The sequence below is a fragment of the Saccostrea cucullata genome, unplaced genomic scaffold (genome assembly GCF_032062105.1).
Source record: "Saccostrea cucullata isolate Sc308-1 unplaced genomic scaffold, CSIRO_AGI_Scuc_v1 ctg293, whole genome shotgun sequence".
Lineage (NCBI taxonomy): Eukaryota > Metazoa > Mollusca > Bivalvia > Ostreida > Ostreidae > Saccostrea > Saccostrea cuccullata.
The window spans coordinates 214,815-228,271 of NW_026925189.1; the positions used below are offsets into that span (position 1 = coordinate 214,815).

The 13,457-nt window shown below is 33.2% G+C and overlaps 1 protein-coding gene across 17 annotated transcripts in view; it reads left to right on the forward strand.

The window, feature by feature from the left end:
- The window catches only part of LOC134268279 (zinc finger and BTB domain-containing protein 34-like), a 53,409-nt gene that overhangs the window by 22,570 nt on the left and 17,382 nt on the right, over positions 1–13,457 (forward strand). The window contains exons 5-6 of one of the 17 annotated variants that reach the window (XM_062750496.1): positions 6,061–6,361; positions 10,368–10,475. The exons of 4 other annotated variants lie outside the window; for them this stretch is intronic. In XM_062750496.1, the coding sequence (XP_062606480.1) occupies positions 6,061–6,361; positions 10,368–10,377 (311 nt within the window). In that variant the 3' untranslated portion in view covers positions 10,378–10,475. 12 more of the 17 variants (XM_062750488.1, XM_062750481.1, XM_062750483.1 and 9 more) reach the window with 12 other exon arrangements.

The following is a 13,457-nucleotide window of genomic DNA, read 5'->3' on the forward strand; positions in this document are numbered from 1 at the left end:
AATATTATTGCTTGTAAGTTGATTTTAAAAGTACGTTAAAAAATGTTCAATTTTAATTATTTTCGATGTAGGATATGCTGAGAAATTCAGTGATTCGTGTATTCGATTGGAAGATAACAGATACCAGTGTGTTCTGTGTGGGCGAACATCTCTATACATGAGTAACGTGATACGACACATCTCCACACACCACTCTCACAGACGATTCCAATGTCATGAATGTGGAAAATACTTCAAGAGAAAAGATTATTTAAAATTGCACATGACCGTGCATCAAACATGAATGAATTGATGTCTTTGGATCCAAATGCATAAAGAAGAATGCAAATTCAGCCTTTAAGAGAGTTGAATTGCCCTTTTCTGACAAACAAGAATATGTCTTTATAAGACTATAGACTATATTTCAATGTATTTTAGACGTTGAAATGTTTATGTATTGACATGTTCAAGTCGTTAGTAATGTTCATGTTCTCAATAAATGATTTTAAGTTCACAATTCCTTGGCGTAGTCTGGTATTTATTTGCATTGTAGAATAATGCAATTTCACATCATGTGGAATTTACGTAACAGAAGATAGGATTTAAGTTTGACAGCTTTTTTCTTTTTTCGTAGGAGATCTAAAAGAGGAAATTCCACCCCAACAGTTCCCTTGTCGAGTTTGTGGTCAAATAATGACTACAGAGCAGCAACTTAAAATTCATTATAGAACAGAACATCAAATTACTTCTGTTTGTTATTGTGGAAATCTCTTCAAAAGCACCCGAGCTTATAAATATCATTATAAAGTTAAACATGGGACGCATCGAAGACTGCATAAGTGCCCCATATGTGGTCTCACTTCGGAGTATTTCCACAGCATGAGAAGACACATGGCAACTCACACTGAAAGGAACATGATTCATTGCAGTTAATGTAACAAAAGTTTCTTCAGAAAAGACTCATTTCAAAACCACTGGAGGACTCTGCATAGTTAATGTCACATCAGTTCAAGTCGTACATATTTGCTTCATTTTCTTAAATTTTTTTTTCTCATTTGCCAGCGATGTCTTTGAACTCTATTACATAAAGAAGAATGCAAATTCAGCCTTTATGAATTGAATTGCACTTCTTTGACAAGACTATAGCTTTATAAGATAATACATTTAATGTATTTTAGACGTTAAAATGTTTTTGTGTTGATATGTTCAAGTCATTGGTAATATTCATGTTCTCAATAAATGATGTTAAGTTCACAGTTTCTTGTTGTAGTCTGGTATTTATTCGCATTATAGAATATTACACTTTCACATCATGTGAAATTTACATAGCACAAGATAGGAATTAAGTTTTACAGCCTTTTTCTTATTTCGTAGGAGATCTAAAAGAGGAAATTCCACCCCAACAGTTCCCTTGCCGAGTTTGTGGTCAAATAATGACGACAGAGCAACAACTTAAAATTCATTATAGAACAGAACATCAAATAACTTCTGTTTGTTTTTGTGGAAAATTCTTCAAAAGCGCCCACGCCTATAGATATCATTATAAAGTTAAACATGGGACGCATCGAAGTCTGCACAAATGCCCCATATGTGGTCTTACTTCGGAGTATGTCCACAGCATGAGAAGACACATGGCAACTCACACTGAAAGGAAAATGTTTCATTGCAGTAAATGTAACAAAAGTTTCTTCAGAAAAGATTCATTACGAAACCATTGGAGAACTCTACATAGTTAATGTCATACCAACTTATGCCATACATGTATGCTTTTTTTTTTTAAAGAAAAGCTTTTTTCTTATTTGCCATATGTAATATAAACAGCACTTTAATTTTGTGGCATAAAGTTGAAAAAGTTCTTTTATCAAGGATTGTATCTGATTTCTGTGGAACAGCAGTTGATTAATATGTTCTCAAAGTTGTGGAAGAAATGGAAGAGATTTATTGGTTTGATTAAGGACGCCGTTCGTGATATTTCAGTGGTTGGAAGTGTTGTCATCACGATGTTTTGTCTTGATATACTATTTTAACATGAAACTTGTTGGAATCGCAATAAAATTACGATATCTGCCTTTTCTCTTCGTAGGCTTTGGGAATGAAAGTGGTCTGCACATGGATTCAAATGTCTTGAATTGTGAATGTGGACGAAGGTTTGAATCCATATCAACATACGAACATCATTGTAAATCAGATCATGGTGGACAGGTGCACCCCTTCAAGTGTCCGATATGTTTTAAGAGAATTCAGCATCTAACTAGCTTGAAGCGTCACATGGCAGCTACGCATTCTGAACAACGTCCTTACAGTTGCTCATTGTGTCAAAAAACATTTAAACGAAAAGATGTGTTGACGCAGCATTTGTATTGTGTGCATAAAATAAAGAGAGGAAAGATGTCCATGTAGCCGTTTGATATAAGAAACAATGACTTTTAAGTTTTCTTGTCATTAAAAAAATATTTAAAGAAATAGGTACATGCAATTAAAACATACTTAATTATTATCTACAATATATGTGTAAATATTTTATCTAAATATTTATACACCCTTTGAAGAAGGGTGGAATATTGCTTTGTTGTCGTCTGTCAGTCGGTCGGCATTTTTGTTGGTCCACCATCAGTTTCCGTTCATTTTCTTCGCAGAGGTTGCACATAGTGAAAAAAAAAATTGGTAAACAGATTTATCATATGATAAATATGTCTAGGTTTCTGATTTTTGGCACGATAGAGCCATTTTGGACAGATGTATGATTCTTGGACTTCGAATTTTTTCTATTTATTTGCAGTGTCTGTTCATTTTCTTTGCATAGGTTGCACATATTAAAATGAAATTTGGTATGCAGTTTTATCATAAAAATATTTAGGTTAAGTTCTGATTTGGGTATGATCGAGCCATTTTGGACAGAGTTACGCTCCTTGCAATAGAAACATTCCAAGTACATGTATATGCAGTTTCTGTTCATTTTATTTGCATAGGAAGCACATACTGAAATGAAATTCAGTATACAGATTTATCACAAGAATATCTGTGTCAAGTTCTGATTTGGGTACAATCGAACCATTTTTGACAGAATTATGTTCATTGGACTGAAAAAAATCTTATTATTTGGGGGAGGGGCATAAATGTTTTACAGACATCTCTTGTTTTTAGTTTGAGGTCTTACTGTTTACCTTTTGTAGGATCTGCGTTAGTGTCTATGACTTTTATTAGATGTGATATGTACATTTTTAAGCAAGTTGAAGAAATTGTTGAGTATGTGAATAAGAAGTAGACTAAATAAAATCAACATATTTTTAAAGTGGTGTTTTCTTTCTGTAGGCGTCCCTATGAGGAGTGGAGTCTCGGATGAGGATCTGTGTTGCTCTCTTTGTGGGAAATTGTTTCATAATAGAAGCAATATGAGACGACACATACGTGATATTCATTCAAATAGAAGACCTTTCGAATGTTCTCTTTGTGATAAATCTTTCAAACGAAAGGATGTATTGAAACAGCATTATTGTGTAGTGCACAGACAAAGAACAAAAGAGAAAACTTTTAAATTACTTTCATGAAACTGTTATAAAGTACAAATTACTTTATCTTCTCTTACTAAAAAGTGCCTTTTCTTCTCTAGGAAACATGGGGGATTATTCTGAAATCACAGACGAAAGCAGTATTCAAAGAATTGTTGCAGAAAAGATAAAGGAATTGTACTGCCCAGTCTGTGGAAAAGAATTTAAAAATCTTCGAAATTGCCGCCGTCATTTCATTGCACGTCATTCGCTTGAGAGACCGTTCAAATGTTCATTTTGCGACAAAAATTTTTCTCGTAAAGATATACTCAACCAACACGTTATTGGTGTGCATAAACTGCATCCTGGTACTATTTTTCAAACTTCCTAGAAAGGACGAACGATTCAGTAGAGAGGTGATTTTGCGCTCTCTGAAGCGAAAGTTTGTTGATACAAGAGAATATCAGGAGTTGGGGATGGTGCAATGAATGATAAAATAAATGTTTCTTGTGAAAGTGCTTTCAGTGTAAAGAGATGGATGTCAAGCATGCCTCACAAGTGACACCATTGATGGTTTTTATTAAAAAATGTGTATGCTGTGTAGATGAAGTGCTTAGTTCATTTGAGAGACTTTCTGGCAAAGCAAATTAAGTTGATCATTTTGACAAGCAAGTTGCAATTAAAACCTCAAGACACATTTGTATTGAAATACTTTATATTGTGAATTTTAAATATCAATATATGGACTTTTTGTAAATATATTTCAATAAGATTTTACCGATAGGTTTCAAATTACAGAAAAAGAATAAACTGAATAAAAATTAATTGATTCTTTGTTCAAAAGTTCAAGGGTTGACTAGCCTCTTTAGCAGGGTATAGGTATTGGAGATTATGCTCATTCTCGAGAAAACACACATTAAATAAATGTGTATCATTGAAGAATATGAGGCTTATACGCTTATAAGCGTACGAAGATCCAGGAAATTTTATCTAGGGACAATATCGTATGCATTTGGTTTAATGCCGATTCGGCGATATTTTAGACGAAAACCCAACCTGATGTAATAGAAGGTTTTATCACATTTAAAATACAGCCTACATTTTTCTTAGTCAATAACGTGATCAAAAAAGATAAATTAAGGTAACTAGTGAATTTTATAAAAAATTACACAAAGTATGCCTTTATTTTAACAGATACGCTTCGTGTTTTGGATGAGCCAAAAGCACGCCCAATTCGATTTTTGAGGAGTGTACGCTACGATACCATAATTGAGTTGGTGTTAGGAAGGTTCAGAATTCCCCAAAAGCTGAGGAATAGGGAACAGCAGAATGCATACCTACAACATTGGCGGAATAAAGACAAATTTGAAGTGAAAGACGGAGAACTGTATCACATGGGACAAAAAGTGTTCAGACATTGAAAAACTTTTTTGGAATTGCGACGAATGAGCATTTAAAGACAGTTTGCCATTTTTATTCAAGTTGTTCAAAAAGTATTTTATGCAGAGTTTTTGTCGACTTCATTTTCTTTGTTAAAATGGATATGTGCTGTGCTTAAATGGCAAGTAGATTGCCATGCCATTGGATTGCATGTGAAATGTTATTTTGTTCAGTAACGATTTGTATCAGAAATGGTAATTTTGCAGTTGGTGGTTAAGTGTGTTTTTGTTCTTGGTTGTGTAGATTATCGGATTTATATCATTAAATATCATATTAATCTTTGATGTGCATTTGTGTTTTGTGAACCATTTCCGTTTGTTTTATTTCCGTAGGATCAAAACAGCACATGACGAGGACTCACGACGGTTCTTTTGTGAAATGCTACATATGTGGAACCTCTTTCGACAATGTGGATGATCTACTAGAACATGAAAAGCATACTCGGAGTGTACTGAATTGCTGCAAATGTGGAGATTATTTTCAAAATCGCGTAGTATTAGATGCACATATACAAAAAATACATTGTACTTCAGAACAGTTCATTTGTCCTGTCTGCTTTAAATCGTTTCAGTATTCTGGAAACATGAAGCGCCACATGGCAACGCATTCATCTGAGAAACCCTTTTCATGTCCATTTTGTAATAAGTCATTCAAACGGCACGATGTACTGAAGCGCCATTTGTTAATTCACGACAAAATATCCTCTTAGATTTGAAATGAGGAGGTGGATGCTTTGTTTCATAATACTGGTATTGTGCTACGCTAAGTAGAACTTATTTTATGTTAAGAAATAATTTCCTAGTGCAAAACTATGTATGTTTATTTTGCACACAAGGAGAAAGAAAAATGATCTATTGTTCAATAGTGACGACATAGTTCTCTTGTGCTTTTTGTATTATGTAGGAAAGAGGAAGAGTGCTATTTATTGTGATTCTAATGCTTTTTGACTAAATAGAGGGATTTGTTGATATGATGATGTGATGGTGGCTTCATTTAGGCAGTTTTAAGATAAATTCGTTCAGTGGTGATGACAAAACTTAGTTGATTTTGTTTTCTGTGTAAAAAACATATCGAGAAAAAATATTAGTTTTGATATTGAATACGGTCAGTACAAGTGGGGTATACTATTCACCTGTTTTACTGTATATTACAGACACAACTGTGAGGTTAAATGCAGCTTCTACAACCCTCTGTCACCTTTGCCGGATCACATTTCCAGCAAATGAGATTAAAAAACACCATCGAGAACACCATGCAATGGACCAAAAGGGTGTCTCACAAAGCAGAAAATTTTCTTGCAATGTATGTGGGAGACCTCAGATAAGTTTTGCTCATCTTCAAAGGCACATGACAACGCACTCCTCTGAGAAACCCTTTACATGTCCAATATGCAACAAGTCATACAAAAGAAATGATGTCATGAAGCGTCACTTGTTAACTCACGCAAAAGCAAGGTTCGTTAGGAAGGATTTTTAATACAACTTATTCATTCAAAGGGGAAGCTGAGCTCGTCCTTTTTATTCTTAAAAGAATTTTTTTTTGCATAAAGTGAACGTTTTTATAGTTATATTAAATGTGTGTCATTTTGTTGTAAAAGTTGATTGTCTGGTGTGTTTGTATATAAGGAGTATTTTTAAATTTTCAATAAAGTGTATTCATTCGTATTTTCAGTTTTTGTTTTAAAATGAAACACTACTGGGCGGTAATTCTCATCATATCTGTTTTCCCTTGAAACCAGTTTTACCTTAATCACATTGAGTTTTATTCTTATTTAGTCTCGTTTTTACCGCAAGAAGGCTGTTAATACAGTTTACTGTCTTCCATAGGCAAGAATTTTAATAAACTTTAATCTAAGGTCATCTTTAAAGTTTTAACTGCCCTTTCCCGACTCAAGGTAAAATCATTTGGTCGGTAGGTAAGTGTGAAAATCTGTTTTCCAGAAAATTTCAAAAATATTTGTTAACAGGATGATATCATAGGAATAAAAAGAAAAAAATATCGTGTCCTGATATAACCAAACAATTTTTTCAAAGATAGCCTATACCACTAAGGAAATGAAAAATTGTTCATAAATATACTGACACGCAAAAGAAACGCAACTAGCAGTAATCTACAAATGTTTGATTTTTTATCTCATGATTTTCAAAAGCGAATAAAGTAAGGCTTAACTCACTTTTCAGAACATCAGAGATTTGATAAAAATCATAAATGTTTATCTGTTTACTTTACTAAGTAAAATATGACTGTTAAACACCCCCCTCACAGCCATTCAAGTAAAACGCGCAAGACTGCCCTAAACAACAATTGCAGCTTAATTTCTACGATACAATAGGTTCATTAATATCGAGATTTTTAAATGCCCGTTTTTCAGATGATTAGGTCGATTTTTCTCTAATTTAGAGCAGTGTTGGACTTCCGGTACAAGGCCTTTCCTTAATGCATATGATACGTAAGACCCTGTTGAGGCGTAATGTAGTGAAATTTCGCATCAGCAACTCTCCATCACCTTTACATTGAAATTTTCCAGCTAGAGCAATGGAAATGCGTACACAAGCCATTTTTAAGTATCCTTAGCATCGTTACGGGAAACAAAAGGAGAGTTTATTTTTTGAACTATTGCTGCATTACTTATGATGAACAGTAAAAAACCCTTAAAACTCAATAATATTGCCAAATGTTTTGTTAAACTTGCAATTTTTAATTTCTGTTAAGCGAACTCAAACTTGACTTCCGGTTATGGTATGAAAGTCGTTCAAGCGTTAAATTACTGATGTTTAACAAATTGAAGATATTCATAATTTTAAGATACAAAATTCTTTACTTTACATATTTATTTCCCCTAAAGTCGGGTGTTGCGTTTCTTTTGCGTGTCAGTATATATTAAAGAAGAAAAGTTCTTATATGCATTGATTATATGCTGATATAAGTGCAAATAAAATAAGATAAAATTCAGGAAAGAAAGCGGCTTAAATCGGGAAAAATTGTTTAATTATATGTTTAACATTATTGTATTTTCTCGAGAAAACTAAGAAAAACAATGTAAAATATACGTGTACCTATATTTGCTTATTGATTAGTGGATTTAATTGTTAAGTTCTCAAGTTCTACATGTAATATGTGTTGGTTGTTGACGGGGAAATAAGGGGGGGGGGGCAATGATGGAATCAATAAGAAAAGATTAAATCAGTGTACTTTATTATGTTCCCCAAACGAAGTTGGGGAACATATTGTTTCTACTCTGTTTCTTATTCTTCTTCTTATTATTTTTCTTCTTCCTGGGAAAATCTTTTCCGCGAGTGATCTTGTAAACTACACATCTGACTAAGGTGAAACCTTTTTACGGTCAGTAGGCATGTTATGTAGATTTGCGAAACAAAGGTCATTTTGCGCGCACATGCTTGCAAGAGCGTGCACGTGCAACGCGTGAAACGACCAATATAATGAATATTGCCGTAACTTTTTGAATTTTATATGAAATGTTTTGAAACTCATAATATAAGGATATATTAGTAACATAGACAAGATGACATGGTCAAAATAGCAAGATTTCACGCGCATGCACGTGCGCTTCGCTCTGATTGGCTGAAATTAATGTCTCAATATCTTGTTTTTTTTTATAAAATCCTTAGAAATTTTGAATATAGTCATACATTAGGGAGATCTAAAGCCTGATATAAAAGAATTATCATGAAAGAATGTGCATGCACGTGTGATTGCAAGAGCGCGCACGTGCAACACTAGAAATGTCCAATATAATTGATATAGACGTAACTATTTAAATTTTTTATGAAATGTTTTGAAAGTTATAATATAAGGATATATTAGAAGCATAGACTAGACGACATGGTCAAAATAGCAAGATCTCACGCGCATGCACGTGCGCTGCGCTCTGATTGGCTGAAACTAAAGTCTCAATATCTTTCTTGTTTTTCGACAAAATCCTTTTAAATTTTGAACATGGTTATACATTATAAAGATCTACAGCATGGTATATAAGAATTATCATGAAAAGCATGCGCATGCACATGTGCTGCAATCTGATTGGCTGAAAATTTAATTGTCTGTAACTTTCTTAGTTTTCAACGAAACGGGATAAAATTTAGAATATGAATAGGTATTTGGATTCCTATATAATGGTACTATCAAAATTGAATGCACGAACATTCTTTCATGCACGTGCGCACGCGAAATACGCAAAAGGGCCAATATCTTTTAAAAACATTAAAATGTATATTGTAAAGAATTTTTTTTATTTATTCTCACGATATATAGATACGTTAATTGTTTAGACAACATGTTGTAATCATTGTGCATGTACATGCACGTGCGTGCGCGTACAATGCGTTAAATGACATATAGTTGATATCATTGTACTTTTATAATTCTTTGATGAAATCCTTCGATACTGATCATATTTCGTAAAATGTCTTACAGGAATTAGGCACAAAAAGGATTTGGGAAGCGTTTGGGGAACATCTGTAACGGTCCCCGTTACAATTAGCACTAGTTACTTATCGAAACAGAATACTTGTTTTCCATAAAATAGTTTTATATTCAGAAGTCCGACAGTGCTTACGTTGTTTCAGTTAAGAGGGGAACAACATAATTGTTCAAGAGAAAAGGATTGGCCAAAGAGCAAAGTACTCATAAATTGAAATACCTAACTTTAATCGAATCAAATTTATGATGGGAAGCATATTTTTTTCTTTTAATCAGAACAGTGAGTTATTAACTTTTCTGAAAAAAGCTTAATATATTGGAATTATGTCGTGTATTATAAGTTTTTCTGTTTGTAATCAAGCTTTCACACAGGGATATTTTGTTCTATTTTGTTTATTGTTTCAGTAGGATTTGGTGCTATGGTCAATTTCTAAAAGAACTATGATTCTATATCCAATTTTCAGGAGAAATAGAAGTCTATTGCATTATTCTTCAAATTTAACAAGATGGTCAGATTTGAGTAAGGCCTCATTCATGCAATTACACAAAGTAGATGCATATTTTGTTGTCGATGATAGCAGTACCTTTAAAAAAAATTTTAAAAAAATTTCGTTCACTTTTGCTGTGATTTGAAACATGTCTAGTTTTAAGTGTTGAGAACAAAATAAACACTTTATATTTTTTGCTTGAATGCAGTTATAAAATAATCAAAAAATAAAAATAAAAAACTTTTTCCTGGCTGAATTGAAAAAAAAATTTGTTAAGTACCTAATATGAAGATAATGAACACAGCTCTTTGCAATTAATATCTTAGCATTTCATTAATCATATTCTAAAACTTTGCTTTAAGAGAAGGCGGAAAGAAAGGTTTTGGGCAGTTAGAAAAATTAGTAAATCTTTAAACATTTGGTACATAATCGTTCGTTAAGAATAAGTATTCCCTCTTTGGCTGAATAGCGCTTAACTAGGAAAGAAATACACGAGGAATAGACTATTCACCTGTTTTACTGTATATTACAGACACCACTGAGAGAAATGATCCTTCGTCCGCAACTTTTTGTCATTATTGTCGGATCACATTGCCAACGAGTGAGCTTGTAAAACACTACGAAGAAAAGCACCATGCAAAGGATCAAAGGGTTGTCCCACAAAGCAGAAAATTTGTGTGTAATGTATGTGGGAAACCACAGATAAGTTTTGCTCATCTTCGGAGACACATGATTACCCACTCCACAAGGAGAAGCTTTGTATGCAGTTACTGTGGTGAAACTTACAAGCACAAATCGAGTCTAAAAGACCACATCAGAAGAAGCTGCAAACGGGTACCCCCTGAAGAAAAATATTCATGAAATGATTCGGTGGATGAGGCAAGAATGAATTTGTTTTTCAAATGTAAAAAAATTTGTGGTTCAACAATGTATTAAACATCTTTAAACGAAGATACAATGACATTTTTACACACATAGCCTTTGATGTTTTCGAGTGCAAGTTATGATAATTGTTGTTGTTGCTGTTGTCGGTACTTTAGATTCATTAGGAATTGATTTTAAGTTTAAGTATCAAATGATTTCAAGTACTTTAGATGTTCCTGTAAATTTAAGGGCTTAAACCCATGACCTGTTGGATAAGTTATAATTATTGATAAATTAGTCTTATCAAGTTTTCTCTCAATGTAGGTGTGCAACAGCTTGACAGATTAGAACGGAGAGCTTCCTATGCGTCAACAAGGTGTCCGTATTGTGAGAAATCTTCCGTGGATCTGCGAAAACACTTTGAAGAGGTTGACAATCATGGGTTTGCGAAAATATGCCCTGTGTGTGTGAAAGGATACGCAAATATAAATAGTTTTCAAGTTCACTGGGATGTGTATCATAACCGGATGATCGACCAAAAACACAAATGCTCCATTTGCGGCAAAGCAAATCAAAGCAAGAGTCATCTTGCAAGACATATGAAAAGACACTCAGAGCAAAGATATTTTACTTGTTCATATTGTTTTGAAGGATTCAAGCATAAAAGTAATTTAAAAGACCACATAGCAAGGTGCTTAAGAAAACAAAACCAGCAGTCAACAAATAATTAAGTTAATCACATGATCAAACATACATGTATACTATTGTATATAAATACATTAGGAAACATTTATATGGTGTATATTGTAGCCTATTTGCAGTGCAAACCGTATGTTTTTTTTTTGATGTCAACGTCTTTATGTAAAGAATTGCTCATTGTTAAAATGTTATTGATACCACATGAAACTATACATAAAGTTGAAAATCATGATGACTAAAGGGTTATAAAATACTACATGACCCATTCCCCTCTTCTAGCTTTTAAAAGTAATCCTGCAAAGTAAAAAAAAATCACAGGCATGGATGCCACAGGGGTGGATGAGTAAAGTGTTAGTAAATAGTTCCCGATGGTATTACACAGTTATGAAAGTAAAATATGCAGTCATAAAAGCAACAGTAGATCTTATTTGCAAATTCTGATTTCAATGAGAAATTTCAGAAATCTTAATTTATGGATCAATAATATTCACAGCTGCAGAGGAAGACAAAATGAAATCAGATTTAACCTTTATGAAACACTGTTTTGTGTTTAAAAAATGGAAAGGACTTTTCAAGGGGAAAAATTGCACGTTTGTGGACGTACAAATGTATACTTTCAAAATGTATAAAGAAGGATTGAGATATTGTTGGATTTAAAAGTGATTCTAATAAATTCATATACATGTACGGATTTATAATTTTATAAATTGATTAGATTTTGATGCGAATGTTTAAATATTTGAATAGCGATAATCAGAGCCATAGCACTTGAAAAAAAAAGTTCTGCAACCAATATGATGGATTGAATGATGTCTTATTGTTTTGGAATTACTTTAATATGGACTAAAGAGCTTGTTTATAATCTGCTTTTGTGTTCGGAAAAATACATCTCAAACAACTTATAGAGTTTGTCAAATGTGGGTTTTTGCACAAAGTGTCGTTTTTATAATGTTACTGTACTTATTCTAAATATTGTCATCGCTTTGAAAATTGCATTTCTCATTATTTATTTGAGTAGTGGTGAAAATTAAACACTAAAATGTCTGGGAAAATATTGAATCTTATAACGATTCTAAAAACAGCACAAAATGTATGTAGTTTCAATATTTCAAATTTTTTTTAAAGAAGTTATCTAAGAAGACCACTGCCTGAAATTATTTGATTATAAAAGACAGTAATCATTAGATGCGAAATACTCTTGTAAAGGGGGGGGGGGTTATTTTAAAAAACAAATTGTACAGGCGAAAAATCGAATTTCAATATAAAATAAAACGATTGCCGTTTGACTTCAAAGACGTGTATGTATACTGTGAATAAAGATCCCCTTCAATACATGATGATCACATTTGGTTATTTTCTATATTTACAGGACTACGGGGCAGAGGAAAACGCGACATACTTGTAAAACAAGAAACGTCAGTAAGGACAGATGTACCCGCCCAGTTTGACAATTCTGTCTGTAAATATTGTCTGGTAGTTTTCCCAAATACCCAGATCTTATTAAGACACTATGAGCTCGCGCACAAACATGGATTTGCAGTGATATGTAAAGTTTGTGGTAAAGGGTTTAAGACCATCACAGGTCATCAGCAGCATCAGCGTATAGAACACAAAGTCACGAGAGATTGTCCACGTTGTGAGATTTGTAATAAGGGTTTTTCTGCAAAGTCCGCGTTAATGGTACACAAGAAGGTCCATTCTGATCACAGACCGTGGAAGTGTTCCTTGTGTAAAAAAGAATTCAAACATAAACACGTAATGTTGCGTCATGAAAAGTCGTGTAGGTTGAAACATTCAAAATAAGGAATATGCATATATGGACTGACTTCAGTTTGTTTAGTGTAGTAAGAAAGAACTGGAATGAACTCTTATTTTTCATTAAGCTGAATTGCTTCTTTTTTAACATGTGTTGGACATATATAAACTTTTTCCCCAAATATTTTGAGATGCAATTACATGTACAGCTCAACAAACTTTTTAAGCTCACATGGTTTTTCGCACAAATTAAGGTCACATTGTTATAATGTAATAGTGTGTGTTGAGACATCAAAATACATTT